Genomic DNA, 18,563 nt, shown 5'->3' on the forward strand with positions numbered 1-18,563 from the left:
GCGTGCGAGAGCGACCCGGGTTTGTCGGTAGCGGGGCAGATATTATTTGGCGGTTGATGGAGGGGTCGAGGGGCACAAAAGCTGCTGCGGAAGCGACAGTGAGCGACGCAAGGGACAAGGCGCGCAAAACTATGTTACAGGGAAAAGCGACGGGTGTCTAGAGGGAAAGGAGAAAGCTATCGTAGGCTTTGCGAAAGCATTGTAAAATGTAAAATAACCGGCCTACCGTTTGCTATCTGATGTTTAGTCATATGCAATAAGTCAACATCAAGCAAATTTCGATCTGTCGTGTATGGCAATTGATTGCTGCACATGCCTGGATAGATGCCTGTAAAACCCCGAGCTTCGGTGCGCCCGTCTTTCCGTCGCTCCTAACAACCACTAAACACCCTGGAGGCACCCCACCAAAATTCGGCCTGGGTAAAGTGATGACGTGCTTGCCAGCCGGTTTGTTAGTTGTGAGTCGATAATGTGATTCACCACCACCACTCGTTCACCACACATGCTGGGCGACAGGGGGCATAGAGCGGCATCTCCCATATCGATGACTGGTTGGTCCGACTAGGCTAGTTTCCCGATCAAAGCCATGGCACATGCAGGGATGCTCCCAGAATCCAATCGAATGAGTTTTCGGGTTTGTTCAGGCACAGTACTTGGATGAAATGACTGACCAAAGACGCCTATTTGAGGCCACCGCTGAGCAATATGCTCTGGCCCGTCATGTATCCTGTCTTGCAGAGCATCGTGACCACGTTGGCGCATTCCTGAGGCACCCCCAAACGGCCGACGGGAATATTCTTGACGTCGCCGGGCGTGCCCTCGACCGTCTTCTCATCGGGGATCAGACCCGTGTCGCCGATCATGGCCGGCGCCACATCGTTGAACGTGATGCCCAAGTGGGCGTGCTTGTTCGCCAGGTTCTTCATCATGCCAGTCAAGCCGGCTTTGGATGCCGCATCTACAGTGGCCGTGTCAGCAATCCTCTATCCCCCTATCCCACACATCGTAGGCTAGATTCCCACCCAAACAGGGAAGACTCACAGTGACACCCATTAATCCCCCTCCAATCGCCGCGATGCTGGACACAAACACGACGCGCCCCCACCCGTGCCGGAGCATGTGCGGCACACTCAGCTGCGCCAGGAGGAAGGGGGCCTGCAGGTTGACGCGGAGCGTGTACTCGAACTCCTCGAGCGGGATGTCGAGGATGTCGGGGATGCGGCGCCCGTAGCCCGCGTTAGCAACGAGGATGTCCGGCCCGGTCTGCCCATGCTCCGTCTCGAGGTCTAGGAACAGCTGCTGCAGCTCCGCCGCCGACCCGCCCATGTCGGCTACGTGCACCGAGATCTTGCGCGATTTGTCCTGCGCCGAGAGCTCCTGCGCGAGCGCATCGGCCGCCGCCCGGTTCTTGTGGCACGTCAGCGCCAGCGAGGCGCCCTGCTGCCAGAGGTCGCGGGCACAGGCGGCGCCGATGCTGGTGAGGAGGAGGGATATGTCAGTACTAGCAGATGATAAGGGTGGAAAGGGGTGGGGGGAGGGATATGGTTCCTTACCCCCAGAGGCACCGGTGACTAGAGCTAGACGTCCTCTGATTTCGTTGTCAACCTTCGCCATCTCGTACACATGCTATGTTATGTGTCAGGTTCATGATAGACGAGTGCTTGGAGGAGTTGACCTGAGATGAGGGGCTTTGGAGTAACATTGCGGATATCGGGCCCAACAGAGGATAGGATGTGCACGACGATGCATTAGCGCAGCCAGTTAAGGTTTGCATGGTTTAAATCCGTTTCTTTACCGTTAACTTCTCGTGATAATCATAATACAGAGCCAGTATCAAGTAGACCAATCGGCTCTCTATTGAGCCGCATCGTCAAACTTCTCTTTGCCCTGGGCAATGTTTTCTCCCGTACCCCCCCTTTTCCAGCTTTTGGTGTTGCATCAATTTGCTGATTCTTTTATAAATCCACCATCCCCATCCTTTCCTGTCTACATCCAAGTCGGACGTTGGCCCGGGGTATAATCTAGCTGTCTGTCATCTTGGGGCTTATACAGGAAACGTGAAGCCTGGGTATCCATCCCCTAAACAAGAAGCCTAGAAACAAAAGAAATTCTTGCATAAAAGTCGACAGCGTCGTCGAGGTATTACTATATCCAAGAAAAACCCAATAATAATGCTGCGTTATGCCAATAACCCATTGGCAGTGTCGTGATCTCATTTGAAGGGGAACTCATCATATCTAGCTGGTCCGGCCGACCGGCCATCGAGCAACACAGCCACGAAGCTTGTGGAGTTACTCAGTTATATCCATTGGTGCCAGGTAGGGGGCTGACGGCGCCGCTGCCGCTCGCACTGCCGCTGCCAGAGAAGTAACTCTGGTCGATGCGGAAGATCCAGTCCAACTTTTCACGCTCGTTGCGAGCAGCAAACAGCCACGTGTTGTCTGTTCCATAAACAGCGAAAACACCCGCTTGTAAACGCTCACTTAGCCCACCGAGACCAGGCCCAGCAGCGTTGCCGCCTGACCCTGTCCAAGCAGTCGAGACGATCCTTCCAGACGGCGTCCTGCGATGGCCAGGTCGGAAGTCGCCATTAGACGACGCATCTTCGTCATCTGGCTGGTCGTTTCCATCAAAGAGAGCTAGGATCTCGGGCTGGCTGTCCACGCGCGAGTTTCGCAAACTAACGATAGCTACTTCGTCGCCATCGGTGGCATTGTGGATGTGGAGATAAGGTTTTCGAAGCTCGACAAAGCGCTTCACCCATTTGCTCGAATCATTGTTAGGTACCAAGAGGTATCCGCCCTTGAGGACCTTGAGGTTCTTTGGGACGCGCACTATCGTGCTGACAAGAGCTGGCGGCTCCGACGGTTCTGGTGCGATGCCATCCGCTGGAGGTGCCGTGTTCTCGGCGCTGAGGATTCGAATTACAGGGTCAGGGTGCTTCGACCAGAGCTTCAGGCACTTTTTCAATATCAGGCTTTCATGATCGCCGTACTCTGGCTTGACCAACTCTTCGGGCTTGGGCTCTTGCACCTCCTGAATTCCAAGGGCGTCAGCGTTTTGGGGCTCATCAGACGGCTTAAGTTCATTCGCAGCTTCCACGACGCCATTCGTAGCCTCTTCCCCTTTCTCTTCCGCCTGGGGCGTCGACGGACGGGATGTCTCAGGGGTATCATTTAGCAACGCGTGAATGGAATCATCATCATCGTCACGGCTTTGACGTGTCGGTGAGAAGCCAGGGTCTGATGGGTCCTCTTCGTCGACAGGCTTGTTCTTTGGCTCCGGCGGACCAATCTTTTCAAAAACAACTGAGCAGCCCCGATTTCGGCAATCCTTCTTCGCTTTTTACGTGCTGAGATAAAGTCACTAATTAAAGAGACACCTCGTGGGCCCCAATTGCTCAAGTTCTCCTCGCCTTTGACGTAGTCGTGCTGACTGTTCATTCTCCACAGGTCGCCCACTCGTTTGATGGGAGCTGGTCGTAATTTGAGCGTGTATATGGTGCTCGAAGAATGGACAATGCGGACATTCTGAAAGAGGGAAGAAAGCATGGAAGTTTGTCTGATGAACGACCGGCCCAAAATCTGGCAGCAGACGGTCGTGGAGAATTTCATGGGCTCCGCCAGCTTTTCCGAACTTATCTCCCATGCGAGCCTCATCTGGACCTTATACTTGTCGGCTGTCACTCGGTCGAGAAGAAGAGAGTTATGAAGACTAGAATCCCACTGGCCACTGATGGTCACGCTTTTGGTGCCGTTGGCGTTCTGGCGAAAGGTTGGTTTCAGGCTCAGTCGCAAAGCTATGTCTGGTGTTGCCGCTCCCATGTCAGGGGTTTTGCCGGCATGGTCAATAAGCTGTATCTTTCCAACGTGTACTGAACGGATGTCATCCCAGGGCAGCGCGTCGCCAGAACTATGCGTTAGGTTGATGGCGACTCTACGCTGCAGACCTTGGTGAAGTTGGAAAGTACCGCTGTCGAGCTCGTTTGTTTGTGTCACTTCAACAGGAACATACTCGCCGTTCTCTGATAGTTCCAGGATCTGAATACGGGCGAGGATGTCATGCTTCTCTTCAGTATAAAACTGGGACTCGTTGATGCGAGGAGCGTTTTTCTTGGCCTTTCCCTCCGAGACAGAGTCTCGCATGTCGTCCCAGCTGAGGAGTTTGTCCAGGTGCATATCGGAGACTTTAGCAAAGATGGCTACACGCAAATTGATGTCCTGAGAGCCGAACAGAGGAACGCTCATGCTATGAACGCTGTCGAATCTTATTGGGCCTTCATCAAAGTCCTTGATCATCTGCGTCGTTGTCACGCCGTCCTCGGAGACGCCAGGAATGAAGAGTTGCGCGTGCACATCCGTTCCCTCTCGCTCCGCAAACCCCACCATGTCATGCATAACGACGTTGTACTTGAGGGTACTGGAAGGTGCCCTTGCACTAGATGGCTCCAGGGACAACTTGATGATACCAATGGCATGAGACGTGTGAGGTGACAAGACATCCAAGGTAAAGTCCTGGACCCTGCTGTCGAAGACTGCTTTCAATGGCACGTCCACTTCGCCGACAAGCGAGTACTCGGGCATGCATGGCTCGATAAAGGGGTTGTCGAGTTTGAAATGCTGGCTGTACTCTGGCTGGTCAAGATATTGGTGCATCTGCCGCATCTGCCGCACTCGGTCGTGCAGCTTGTCCAAGCTCCACAGATGGACGACCGAGTGCTTATAATCAACGACTCTGATGCCGACACAGGGTTTCCTTGCCTCCTCGAGTGCCACATCATCGCCTTCATTGGATACTCCATTTAGTACCATATCGTAGGAAGAGCAGAGTGCGTGGCCTTGGTCGACCACGGTGAATTGGAACACTACACTCTCACCAAGCTCTTCGCTCATGATCTGAGCTTCTTTCAGAGTAGCGGCATGCTGGAGGACTGCTTCTGCCATCAAGACGTAGTGCCGACTTCTCCAATGCTCCACCACCTTCCTGGCTTGCTTGATTTCTTCAGGGGAAAGCTTGGGTTTAGCCTTCGGCCGTTTCAACGGGTCCAGTTTTTCGATCTTGGCCTCAAATTCCTGTTTCTGCGTTTCAAGTTGCACCATCATATCGGCCTTGAGTTTCACCAAAGTCTCCTCCATCATGGCTTTGTCTTTTCTGATCTCTTCTACTTCCACATTCTCAGTCTCGGCACTTTTCAGCTGGTCTTGAAACTCCTCCTTCTGCTTCTCAAGCTGTGTTTGCATCACGTCTCGAATCTCCTTGAGCCGTTCATCTACTTCGCCCGCTCTTGGCGTCGACGGCATTGTCAAAGCAGTATCGAGAGAGAAATTATCAATCGTTCCTGTTGACATATACTTCTCCCGGAACGGAAAGGAGGTGACGGACTCCATATCTTCTTCGCCCTCCCTGCCATACACACGTTCAGCCCGAGCACGTTGCACATCACTAAAGAGCGCGTTGAGCTCATCGTCCGTCAACTTGGCAAGGTTTTGTTCCGTTTGGCCTAGGATCGCGCCGGCAGCTTCGCGGCGAGCAAATGACCAATCGTTATCCCGGCCATTGCGTAAGGGGGCAGGAGAGTCCGGTCGGCTATCACCAAGTTCGGAGGCTGCCATGCTGATTGTCCTTTCATGTCCAGCAGGACGTGGGGATGTACGCTCGAGGCCCTGTAACTGACCTGGGGTGATGGAGTGGCGAAGTAAGCTCTGGCGGTTTTCGCGGTTCTCGACGTCACGCTCTGCTTTGGCTTCCATGGGATGGTTGAACCTGAAGATGTGGAAGTCTCCCAGGATGACACGGTATCCGGAATGGAGTTGTGTTGTCTCGGTGATACGTCTCCCGTTAACCATGACAGGGCGCCTTCCGCGGGCACAACAACAACAGTTCCATCAGCCGAATTTTCAAAGGTACAGTGCTCATGTAAAATACGCGTGCCATTCAACCGTATGTTCGCTTGGTGTTCCGTGTTGGATTCTACGTTTCCAACGGTTGTCGTGCCTGGCTTGATGTTGTACACCAGACATTCCGCGAGCAGAGGATCATCTGACAGATTGACCAAATGTGGCATCTTTTTCGGGGTATGCAGCCCAACAAAGCCTTTTTCGATGCTTATTCCAAGCTCTTCGAGGGCTGCCTCGCGCTCCTTATGGATTTCTTCAGTCTTCTGCAGCTTCTGCTCCCAGGTCTGATTGAGGTCGGTCAAAATCTTCTCGCTTTGGCTTAGTTGCTCGGCAATTTCAGCCTTGGACACCTTCTTGACAGTGCCATCGGCGGAAGTGATGCTGACGATTTGTTTCTCCAATGGCGTGCCCTCGGCGTATACCTCCTCAGGGGGAAGCCGGCCGCGCCGCCGCCGCCCCCTCCACCGCCAGCTCCCATCTTGCTCCTGAGCAGGTCAAGTTCTTCCTTGAGCTCTCTAATCATCCGGGCATTGGCATCTTCGTTGACCACGGCGTGGTTCTTGATTCGTTTGGCTGAGTCGGCGTAACGCAGTGTACTCAAAGTTTCGTCGTAATTGATATCTGCAGGACTGATAGCTGCTATCATAGCAGTCATACTGTTACCACCCAGCGAATCTTTGAGAAGCCACGTCAAGACACTGTCTCGGTAAGGGACCTGCGATGCGCCCTTCTTCTTCTTTGTCCCTGTCGATAGATCGGCCAGGGCAGCAATGACACGACCCAGCGTAGATAGCGATCTGTTGATTTCTGCTCCTTCCTTCAGGCGAGCACCCGTGGCGCCAGTAGAATTGGCTCTTTCGGAACCTGCAAGATCGACCAGACTGATTTTGGCCGCTTTCTCCAATTCCATTTTGGTGTCTGTGTCGAACTTCTTCTGAGTGAGCATCAGGGTAAAGACGGCATGACTTCGACTGGACGTCTCATTCATGTTGGTTGCCGCAACGGTTCTGGCCTTGTTGCCCTCATCCATCAAATGCTCGATTTCTTCGAAACTGCCGACCACCAGCTTGGCCAAGTCTTCGACGTAGGGACCAGTCGAGGGATGTTCACGGACTTTCAGATTGCCCTTAGTGGCCGGGTTCAGCAGATCGCGCACACGTTCATTGTAGATTTCCAGGTAAGACACTTCGACCGTGCATTTGAGGTTCTTGTCTTCTTGCATTTTGGCAATGCGCTTAAACATGTCCTGGCAAATCATGGGGATGATACCGTGCTCTTTGCCATACCCCATCATGGAGTACGACTTTCCCGAGCCGGTCTGACCATAGGCGAAAATGCAATTGTTGTAGCCCTCGAACGCATTTTCCAGAAGGGGGTGTCCAAGATCGTCAAATAGATTCTGTTGTCCAGCGTAGTTGTTCGCATCTTTGTCAAAGGACCAGTACGACCTATCAAAGGCGAAAGCCTTCACGGTGCCGTCTCCTTTGCCTTTGGCGGCGGCAGCCTGAGCTTCGGGTGGTGGTGTAAGTACGGTCTGGTTGCCTTCCATTTCCACGATACATTTGGCACCGCGGTCCTTTTCTCTGCTATTGAAAGGCCGACATCTCACCACCACCTTGATGTTTCCTCCACCTTGGGGCGCCATGATCGCAGTGGTTGGCGAGAAACGCCTCGCCGCCTCCTGTCTTGCAGATTGTTCGTTCTAATTGTCTCGAGACATGCGACGGGGTGGCCCGGCAGGCAAGCGAGCGATCGAAAGGGCTCTTGGTTTCGGTCGCAAAGAGGCCTGAGACCGGGCTGTCTCGCAGCGATCGTCGGGACGGGTAGTCGTATTCAGGACAGTCGTCGATGCGCAAATCGGTTCATACGACTCCAAGAAAATCGAAACTACATGCGGGTAAGGCCGTCATAACCTTGGATGCGCGGTGTAGAGGCAGCAAGGACGGTGGTTGTCAAAAGAGGTTGGCGGGCGTTCGGGGCGGTGTCCACATCCAAATCGCCGCGAACCCTTTGCGTAAATTCCAGGGCCAAATAAAGTGCTCAGGCAAGCAAGTAGCCAATCCCTAGGCCGGAATATACTCCAAAAGCCGGATGTGCTGTATTCGATCACGATGTTGTCACCAATGCCGTGGCACCGTCGCAGTTAGGTTTAATTGCTATGTAAGGTATAAGAGGAAGCTAACTGCTCAGGCATGCCATCTTTCGCAGGTAGAATTTCGAAATGCTAAATGGTCACCTGTCAACAAGCCCATGGATGACTAGGGAAATGACGATTTGGGGTTGGGGGGTTCCTCTATCGGTTAATCGCAAGGACCGAACGCGACCGCGCCTCCTACTTCGAATTTATTATTGATCGGCTGAAATGGCCTGACTTGATTGGCTTGTCGTTAATTATTAGTGGGCATTTTCACGTGGAATACTTACTGAGCTTCACCTGGGTTGGGCCTTGGTCGCTCCCTGTGTCCATCCATTCAACCAAAAGGTTCAAGGAGGGGTCTTTTTCTATCAATCCCTTTCACTTTAACTAGGACCCCCCTTTACATTACCTGTATGCGTCCCCGGGATGGCACGCTTTTATTGGCGTCCTTTGTTGATATAGCAACGGGACGTATATGTGGCTTGTCAATGCGAATCACCATGATCAGGAAATTGCACCCAAAGGCTTCGGTAGTCTCTGATCTTCTCACTATGGCAGGTACTGTACGTGTGTGTTGCGCAGACTATTTCGTACTGAGCCAAATATGGTACCGCAATGGAATTTAAATTTCTTTATAGATTTATAGGATATCTTCCCCTTATTCTTAACAATTCTTATTCAAACTATTGAAGGTAACTATCAAAATAAGGGGACTCCTCGAGAGCGCCTCGATCTTGTTGTCCTAACGGTACTTTTTTTGTATATCACCCTCCTGCCTACATTTCCATATGCATCGTCGCGTAGTTGCCATTGCACGACACTTGGGTTCTCAATATGCAAGGAGGTATTTTTGGCATTGTGTCTTCTCTAGCGCAGGCCCAGATCCTTTGCGAGCTGCCCCTTGGTCGTAGACGGATAGAAGTCCTTGTTCTTCTCGAAGGTCTCCACGGCAAGTGCGCGGTCAAGCTTCACAAGCTGTCGGTACAGCGGTCGGACAAACTTCATACGTCCGACGCTTCCCAGCAGCTCACAGATGCCCGGGAAAGCTTCGCGGTCTCCGGCTCGAAGAGCAATGCCGTAGTATGCAGTCTTCAGCTCAACGTTCTTCGAGGAGCTGATGTTATACGTAGAGCCGAGTAGCTGTGCTCTCTCCACACTCAGGCAAGGTGAGAAGTCCTGGACAGCTTGCAAAAATACCAAAGTTTGGTTTGATGTGAAAGACTCGACATCCTTCAGGTCAGGCTTGTAGTCCTACACGAAACAACAATGTTAGTCGGTGTAAGTCTCAAGGCAAGGGTGGGCACATACGGAGGATTTCCACTTCTCTGCTAACGCCATGCAGCTGTCAACATACGAAGTGTCGAAGTCAGGCTTAGGCGGCAGGCCAGGCTTGTAGAAGCGGTCCTCCCACGGAATCTGGGCCACCTTCTGCTTGATCTCATCGGTGCCATGTTGGTTGAAGTAGTCCAGGAACGTGGCCTTGAATTCGAACGAGTCTAGAGACTTCTGGGCCCAGGTCTTGAAGTAGTGGGGAATGAACTTGTCAAAGTGCTCGCGGCCGACAAGTCTCTCAAGATACCACAGGAAATGGAATCCCTTCTCGTAGGGGATAGTGCTGAAAGCATCCTCAGGATCCACGCCCTTGTGCGAAATAATGAGCTTGGTGAACTCGTGATCTTCTCCAAATAGCTTCACGGTGTCCTCTGTATCATATGTCAGTGCAAGTACGTATGACTCAACTTCACTGCAGGGACTGACCTAGGGCTTTCCAGCCAATGATAGCAGAGAAGTCGAATTGAGGGCCTCCGTGGATGGCAGCACCAATACGGCGCTCGAGATAAGTCGTCCAACCCTCGTTCAGCCAGCTGCGCTAAGTTAGCACCATGTAAGGGGGTCGGTACGGAATAGGGGGAGGGTGGCTAACAAATGCTCCCAGCTGCAGCTGGTTACGAGGTTGCCACTCCAACTGTGGCTCAGCTCGTGGGCGATAACGTCTACATTCTGACGGTCGCCACTGATAATGGTCGGGGTAGCGAACGTGAAGATGGGGTTTTCCATGCCTATCACTCGTGTAAGCATACTAGAACACGTATTGCGGCTAGCCATCCTTTTCACTCACCTCCGTAGGCGAAGCTGGGGGGTAGGACAAGAACGTTATACTCTCCCCATTGGTAGTCAAAGATGAGGTTTTGCGCAACGTCGAGGAACTTATCCATATCGTCTTCCAACTCCCATTGCGCGGCCTTGATAGCCTCCGGGCCAGCAGCAACGACGGAGCGCTTTCCAATAGGGGCGGTGGCGAGGTCGCCCGAGGCAATAGCAAAGAGGTATGACGGAATGGGGACCTTCTGTTCGAAGCGGAACAGCCTCTCGCCTTCGCCGCTGTTGTCCGACGGGACGGGGACGCCGCTGGCTACCACGGGCAAAGACGAGGTGATGTTGAAGGTGAAAGTGGACTTCACATCAGGGGTATCTTGGCACGGCAAGATGGAACGTGCAAGAATGGCCTGGCACTGGCTGTAGACAAAAGGGTGTTTCTTGTTGCCCGTCTGAGCCGGTGTCATCCACTGAAGACCAGTACAGTCCTTCGTCGTGGCCAGGGCGATGTCCAGCTTCACACGATCACCCTTTTGGGCACCCTCAGGGATGGTGACATGCAAAGGGGAGCCATAAGGCGCCACCGTCTCCTTCAGCTCCCACTTCAAGTCAACGTTGCTGAGTTTGACGGACGAAATATCCAAGCAGGTGGTGTCAAGAATGATCTCATTGCTCTCCTTGTCCGTCAGGGACTCCAGATCCAGAGACACGGAACCCTCGAGGCGCTGCTTGTCGAAATTGACCTTGAAGTTGACGGTGGTGTGCTTGGTGAGCCAGGCACCGTAATTGGACAGCGTGTTGGGATCTCGGGTGGGCGCCATCCTGAGCGAAGTGAAACTGTATGACCTCCTTGGTTGCTGACGTGCAGAGGCGAGAGAAGGACTCCGAATCGTGATGTGGATGCTTTTGAACAGAAGACTGCTCTGTGAAAAGTTGGTGAGACCCCTCATCAATGCGGCGTCTGCGGCCAACTGACTGTTTAGGGCAGCTACTTACTTTTCCGATGCGATTGTGCTCTGTCCGGGTGGTGGGTGGTGTCGTTGGCAAACGTACGTAAACGTAGCTTCCCTTTCAAGCTAGCGCCAAGGCTATCGGCGGCTCTTTGCCTTTGCTCTCACAACTGCCCGGGCCGGCTCACTTTGCCTGTGGCATGTGGCTGCTAGTGGACGGATGAGGCGCTGCGGGATGCAACCAATCACGATTATTGGGAATCCCACGCTACGCCACTCACAGTTCACAGAAGAACAATGAAACACTCTATTATCTGACAAACTCTCCAATGAACATCCAGTGCCTTAAATGCAGGCTACAATAATGTCCTATTGGTTCGTCTTGCAACCACCATCTCGACTTCTACCACATGCTTCGCCGTTACTCCTGCGGAGGGATGGTTCTTCCTTGCAGCCACGGAACATCAAACATGTCATTCGGCTCAAATTTGCTGATTACATCCCGCTGCTGCACTCCTGTGCTTTCGGTGCTTGGTACTGCGTTTTGAGCCTCGCTGCCACAGGTTGAAAGACTTTTGTTTCGTTTGGTTTGGTGCGTGTGGGATCTCTTCATGGTTCAGGTCTGGTAGCGAGACGGGCAGGCATCGTGGTTACATAGACAGAGCAAGCTGCAAGGACCAGCCTCTTCCGAGACAGGCAAGCAATCCGTTGTCAAACGAAATAGAATCCTCCTGGCTTGGGTCGTTGTCCGGGGCCCGGACATGACTATGCACCCAAGATCTTGCGCCATTTTCTCCCCCAACGATTGACTGCCATCGATGACGAGAGCCTGGAACGCAACAGATGGTGGCTTGAATCCTTTCCGGGCCGGTTCCTGGTTCCTTTGGGTAAGGAATCCGGGGGTTTGCCCTGAGCGCTTGGTCACCAGGATGAAAGCTCTGGTCTATCGCTAGGAGACGGCTCGCTTAGATCGTGTCCTACGAATTCCTTCAGGTTTAATAGGCCTGATACAACGTGGCTGGCCTACTCTTGTCCCGCACCTCGCTTCGCAAAGGAAAAGAAAAAGCAGACATACTATGACAAAAACATGTCGTAAAAATAACATACAGATATACGACTTTGTCCCTGCATCGACAATGCATGTCGGCTATCACCAATGCTAAGCGCAAACATTCATATAGATAAAGTAGCCGGGTGTCGCAAGAAGCACGCTTAGACTTGCTGCTTCTCATCCCACCAATGGCGTGCCAGGACTAAACCTGACAAGGACGAATTATACGAAGATAGGTCTACCGTAGCAACCAAGCCACTTACGACCTAAACTGTACACAAACAAACGGTGCATCATGTACTTGGCTCATCTACTACAATTAGGAGTATGATAGATAAGATATTATGCTGGTTTGCAGGCATGAATCAGACATGTCGACTATGCTTGAGCCCGTAGCCCCGCACCTCGATGGATGAGAGCATTGCGCGGACACGTTATAGCTTCGATATAGCTTAGCGACTTCCGGTGGCAGCGCCATGGTATCCCTAGATGATATCTCAGATCCCGAGACACGGGGCAGTTTCTCGGTCGAGCTCCCTGATGAGTCTACCCCATGTTCCAGGTTGAAGCTTGATATGATGTGGCAGTCTGCGCTCGGCCAGGAATCGGCTCTTCAATCCCGTGATATAATGGTCATCAGACCATCTGGTCACAGACACGCACGCACACACGCGCGCGCGTGTAGTCAAGTTAGGAGGAGCGATGTCACGATGATCAGCGGGCGATCCGTCAACCATAACTCAAAATTAAGTTAGGCTGTCATTTGCACAGACCTGGCAGTGCTTAAACACGATAAGTGTAGCAATGGCAGGCCTGAGGTAGCAACAGCGCAACTCGCAGACGAGTCAAGTAAGTACCCAAGTGGGCAGGCACACGACGAGCAGGACATACAGACCTGCAGCTATCGATGTGCGCCGTTGCGGAGGCCTGTTTCACGGCATATGCACCTCACAAGCCGGACCCGTCGCATTGACGACGCAGTCCTCCCTCTAGAGCTGCTAGTTGGCCAGCAAGGCTAGCTTGATGTTCTAGCGCTGCATCTGGGTCCTGGACGAGGGGTCCAAGAGTCGACCGCGGAGAACTGAGCTGCTAATTGTATGCCCAAGGCAGCAGCAATTGTCTTCATGAAGCGCTCGGATGGCTTTGCTGAGGGCAGTGGAGGACACGCCCGGGCATTTCTGTCGGACCCGATGTGTAAGGTTAGATATTGAGTACGTAACATCGATCGTGGGGTTGCTATGGCCACTGGCAGCCATCTATGTATGCGGGGGGAATATTGCTCGCCCGCATTGAACTACCTCATCCGTAGTCCGTTCGGTAGCCGTGTGTAATGTACTAACATATCTCGGTGCAATATCAATGAGAAACGTCTGAAGTTCGAGAAACAAAACATCCACATTGGACGGCATAAACTTGTCCCACTTTGAGCTCGCGGGATTACTGTGATACCCGGCCTATGCGATGTGCCGTAGCTCCGAAAAGACGTCGAGGGTAATACGTCCGCTATTAAGGGTATCAACAACAGGAAGTGAACACACATTATGGAGTCCGCTAGCTATTGCCTGACCTCATATTTCTTCACCAAGTGCCGGCCATGCATCGCTTTGCCGGTATGTAGCCGTCCTTCGAATATCCCCGATGCATCAGTGACAGTGACAGTGACAAAACAAGCATGTATGCATGCAGGTTGGTGATGGGGCTCAATGGGCACCGACTCGTCATGAATCGCATCGATGCGGGTTCGTGCAGCGCATATATGCTCATTGTTCTTACTATTTACAAATCAAGGCCTGGCATGCATCGACTCACTCTTGAGGAACACAAGCCTTCCGTGGTTGTAGTTGAAACATGCAGTCCACCGGAGACCCCGCATCGACAGCGTCCACGCTTGTAATACCGCGAAGGTCTAGCTACATAGGAACATCGCCCACCTTCGTTTCAAGAGAGCATCTTCTTTCTTTACCTGGGTCATCCTCGTCGTCTCGGCTCTGTGAGAGGAAGGAGTTCGTTATCGGCATCTATGATAAGCATTCCTACCGCTGTCAATATGTAACTCGTCATAAGGGGGTGGATGGGATGACAGCTGGAATCGCGGGCTGTTCAGAACCAGGAACATGGCACTTGTGACGACAGAACGTTGGTCCCAAGAGATTGGTATAAAACGTCTGATATATGGCGGCCACCAATCCTAGGGAGACGGATCGGATTCCGTCGACCTGACACCTGTTGCAGAGGGAGACGGTCTGGCTTGACTGACGAGCCGATAGGTCCAATGTGTTCTGGTCCCTTGCCCTTGCATTGGCGTGCAAGGATGGGGTGCAAGTCTTGGAAAAACGAAGCAGCAAACATCCCTTGTCAATAACGTGGCATATTATGGTTATAATCCTCGAGGATCGGAGAGATTGCGGCGAAGCGAGGAAACACTTCTCGACTTCCAGACTCTTCCGGGGGAGTACTCCGTACAAGCAGATCCTTGTCGAAAACAGACCTCTTACAGAACTATTGGGAGCTGTCGGGTATACCTCTCTCGTGGAATCGCGGCTGAGTGCAAGGCGACCTCGCACTCACGCTAGAGCCACAAGTACTTACTATACTCTTGAGTCAGCGGGAACGAACTGGAATCTATCTTCGACAACAATGTTACATGCGTTGCCGCAAATTGAGGCGGTGGCTCACGGCGATACCCCGAGCTCCTCTCGCAATGAATCCCCAAGGGGCGTTCGGGTCACATCGCGTGCGCAACCCTTGCTGCGTCGTTGCGACGTGACAAGGCACGAAGATTCCTACCAAGCCCAAACCTGTCGAATAAGGTCTCGGGGTGGGCATGCCACTTACGTAGGCAGTGACGGAGGGTATTGATTGATAGACTCGGCGGATGCCATGTTGGGAGGTCTGTTACAAGTCCTTGGAAGCCCGATACACATACGACATACCCATCCGTCGACGGCGACAGGACCGGCACCAACTGCCGTCCATCTCCCGGCACTAGAATCCGTTGTATGTGTTCTCAAACAAGACTAACTTTAGTATGAGCAGTACTAATAGTACTCACTTATACAGTATGGAGAATAGGTGAGGCTTGTAACGCCTACACGTTTAGGGACGGAGACCTTTATAAACCGGTGGCTGCTAGCATCAAGCTGGACCGATTTGCAGCGGTGGGGTCGGTCGCAAAGCCCCAAGGGGGCCACGCGATGATACCCTACAATTTGTGCATGTCACCAGCCCTGGAGCTGTTCCTCCAGCCCTTTTTCTCCTATCGCTCACCGGGTAACAGTAATGGAGAAGGGTTCGACAATTACCGTCTAGGTGTTCGATCAATATCCGGGTACCCAGAGACCATCGAACGTATCGACTCCGGGCCAGGTACCTTTCTTGTTGGAGACCTGAGCAGCCCAGGATATAGTTTGCCTGTGATCAGCAAGAGCAAGTGGTGAACGAACACGAGATGGCTTATGAGTGTTTCGGCCAGGAAGACTATGGTAGGAACGGGGTTGTCTTAATTTAGAAGTTTGCTTTGTACATACGTAGCAAGCAGACGGCAAACCCGGCGATCTGGGAAGGGTTTGTGACTCGCGAGATGAAGCCAGCCGGCCAGGCAGATAGCGCCCGTCAAGATGGTGTTCACAACCAGGCTCGGCTGAAGGCTAGGTCAGCACGCACCAACTTCTCCCGAGAGTGAGGTTGACGCTTGCGATGGCGCCAGAGAGGAAAATCGGGGTGTCGGGCAAAGCCGTGTGGCGCGCGCGCGCTCTGAAGTCGAAGCCGAAAATGCGCCCCGTCGTGGGCTCGTAGACTCGTAGCCATGCGCCATTTCGGGATAACAGCGCGGTGGTTTTGAGGCTTTCGAAAGGGGCCAAAATGACAAAATGGAAGGCGAGGTTGAAGGCATGAATATTGATAATTTTAGAAAAAGTCGAGTATGGAGTTTCAAGGCCTGGTGGACATTGGACACTGCGCGATAGTCGAGGCGGGAATCGGCATGCCTTCTTTACCTGGCTGGCACCCGAATCCTCAGGCTCGTGCTTCTTCACTAAGAGATTAAGAGGTCTCCAGCAGGAACCGTGCACAGACTTGCTAGTTGTTAGTTATACTCAGCTCCGAGATTCAGGAAGGCTTAGAATTGGTCATGCATAATAGTGGTTGATTTTGATTTGAGCCGTTTACCACAAGGCTGCTACTCTTGGTTCGGCCGGTCATTTTCAACTTCTTGTCAATTGACTCCTCCCAGGTGCGCCTTGTACCTTACATCTACACATGTATAGGAGGACTTCACCTGTTTTTGCTTGGGCTCGTGGCCCAGAATGGGGTCAATTGTATTACCACACGCCATCCAACCTCCACCATCCGGCGTTCCGACAGAGTTCTCCGCAAAAGCAGCAGTAGCTTGTGCACGCCTTATATGTATGGTGCACAAGTCTTCAGACAGCATCACTGACATTAATCCGATACAACCGTTGACTATTCACCTTTGGAACAAGTTGGTACTTGAAACGAGCCGTTGGGAGAAACCGGTTACGGGTTCGCCTTCCAACCCATTCCTTATAATTATATAATCCGGCATATACAATATGATGGCATCACTTAAACCGCCATAGCTGGTTCCTACGTGGACGATGCTATTAACCTTCTGGCGAAGCAGGATTGACTCGTCGCGATCCACGTCTGTCGCAGCAGAACCGAAGGACAGCTCCAGACAGCTCTCGGCACACACTTCCTTACGCACGTCCATGTAGCATCTCCGAACCTGTTGATCGCCATCACTGTGTGCTTTCCGGATGGGATATGCGAGGTGACCTTATCATCAAAGATCAACCACTTGTCGGATTAGTACAGTCCAGTGACCTATTTTAGGGGCTATACATTGTATCTAATCATGTCCTGATGTCCAAATAGGTATAGAAAGTCTGTGCTCTGCATACAAGGTGGGCGGGCAGCTCCTGGAAAATTGGTTGGATACCACATGCAGCCATCGGCTGCTTGACTGCTTGACTGCTTGACCATCGGAGCTCTCATGCTGAATTATACTCGGTACTTGCTAGATGATACAATCTCGTCGTTTGATGCGTGTCACAGTTGATCGCAATACAAGATTTTGATAACCCAAAATGCGGCGAGGAATGGATTTCGGAGCGAATGCAAGTGATGGGCTGTGGCTGCAAGGGAAAACTCTCGCAAGCAGGAACGACGATGCTGTATGTGCCCCGAGAGCCAAAAGCTGGAATTGCATGTCCAAGCCACTCTAACCGACGTGAACGAAGCGGAGCCCAGGTTAGTGAGTGAGGTGCGACAACGTTAGGGGGAGGTCCACTGAACAAAGAACCGGAGAAGTGCACTAACTATGTATAGCTGGGCCTTGGCCTCTGCATTCCGAATACCTACATGCTACAGGACGCTATGTAGACGGGAGTCTCGCTTGCAGTACATCATCCTGCCTATCCCTTCCGCGCGCCGTTAGCGGTGTGATCTAGGCTGCCTAGACCCCCTCCGCGTGTGGAAGAAGTCAGAGCGTGCTGATAGATAGGGACTATTTCTAGGGAAATGCCCCGGACATGCAATGTACGAAGCCTACACACACAACCCAAACCAGACCAGACGACCCTGCGCCTGCGGGTTCTCTGCTGCGGGCACCTGTCAGGCCACGAGAGGAGATTCTCTTATTCCAGTGATCGTCACCTTTCCTCCATCAAGCGTGGGTCGGTTGTCGCAGTACATTTCATACTACTAGGATGATGCTACCCTGACAATGGAAGAGATCGGTCCCGTCCTGATTCATGAGGCTACGTAGTACCCGGCTTCGCCCTTCGCCCTTCGCCCACCAAATGGCCGTGCTAGCTGTCATGCGGAAGAAGAAAGTCAAAGGCTCAGGCCTGAGGCCGGCCTGCTTTTCGTGATCTTGACGTCCGGGTGTTCTGCCGGGTGCTGCAGGAGAAGCCATCGAGAGTCGCTTGCAGACAGGACCGGGATCATTGCTCTGACAAGGGGCAGGGTTCGTGTGTTCGTTCGTCCATTCGGGGTCTTCGTCTTCAGCTATACAAGACGACAGTGTACAAGTCGAAGCAAGTACTGCTTGTTCCAGCTCCAGTTCTCTAGTTCTCTAGTTCTCTTCACTTTTTTCAGTCGTCCCTGTCCTGACGCAGGTCGTAGCGCAGGTGGGTTTCGTGTGGGGTTTGTTTATGTGACTGTGATAACCCTGTCGAGGACTTAGGCGGGTTTCAGTTCCCCCGTCGCATGCAGCTTTCGAAGCTCGTTCTAGTTACCGCTATACTGCTTTCGTACGCTTCTCCGACCCTGACTTGCTGTTTTTCCTCAGTCAGTGCTTTTGCGCCTCTGCCAGGTAACAGCCAGGCCACACACACACACACACTCACAATCCTTCCTGATGTCAGTGGAGAGAAAGGCACTTAGGAGAACTGGAGAGTTGTGTCTCA

General features: G+C 52.5%; 4 protein-coding genes across 4 annotated transcripts; all 4 read right to left on the reverse strand.

Annotated features, from left to right (window-relative positions):
• Nucleotides 1-680: 680 nt before the first annotated feature.
• On the reverse strand, nt 681-1,614 carry PG998_000322 (uncharacterized protein; the record flags this gene model as incomplete). Its single annotated transcript, XM_066867140.1, has 2 exons — nt 681-958; nt 1,038-1,614. 2 exons carry the CDS (start codon nt 1,612-1,614, stop codon nt 681-683), a joined length of 855 nt encoding a protein of 284 aa, XP_066735555.1.
• A 681-nt stretch (nt 1,615-2,295) lies between these two features.
• On the reverse strand, nt 2,296-7,542 carry PG998_000323 (kinesin motor domain-containing protein; the record flags this gene model as incomplete). Its single annotated transcript, XM_066867141.1, has 4 exons — nt 2,296-3,308; nt 3,368-5,763; nt 5,844-6,278; nt 6,320-7,542. The coding sequence occupies 4 exons, from the start codon at nt 7,540-7,542 to the stop codon at nt 2,296-2,298; spliced, it is 5,067 nt and encodes a 1,688-aa protein (XP_066735556.1).
• A 1,359-nt stretch (nt 7,543-8,901) lies between these two features.
• Nucleotides 8,902-11,081, reverse strand: PG998_000324 (Leucine aminopeptidase 2; the record flags this gene model as incomplete). The annotated part of the gene is made up of 5 exons (XM_066867142.1): nt 8,902-9,285; nt 9,343-9,737; nt 9,793-9,899; nt 9,959-10,094; nt 10,154-11,081. The coding sequence occupies 5 exons, from the start codon at nt 11,079-11,081 to the stop codon at nt 8,902-8,904; spliced, it is 1,950 nt and encodes a 649-aa protein (XP_066735557.1).
• A 4,368-nt stretch (nt 11,082-15,449) lies between these two features.
• PG998_000325 (uncharacterized protein) lies at nt 15,450-16,332 on the reverse strand (the record flags this gene model as incomplete). Its single annotated transcript, XM_066867143.1, has 3 exons — nt 15,450-15,543; nt 15,796-16,205; nt 16,300-16,332. The coding sequence occupies 3 exons, from the start codon at nt 16,330-16,332 to the stop codon at nt 15,450-15,452; spliced, it is 537 nt and encodes a 178-aa protein (XP_066735558.1).
• Between the last annotated feature and the right edge of the window lie 2,231 nt (nt 16,333-18,563).

Source organism: Apiospora kogelbergensis, assembly GCF_038363985.1.
Source record: "Apiospora kogelbergensis strain CBS 113332 chromosome Unknown utg000001l_segment0_segment0, whole genome shotgun sequence".
NCBI lineage: Eukaryota > Fungi > Ascomycota > Sordariomycetes > Amphisphaeriales > Apiosporaceae > Apiospora > Apiospora kogelbergensis.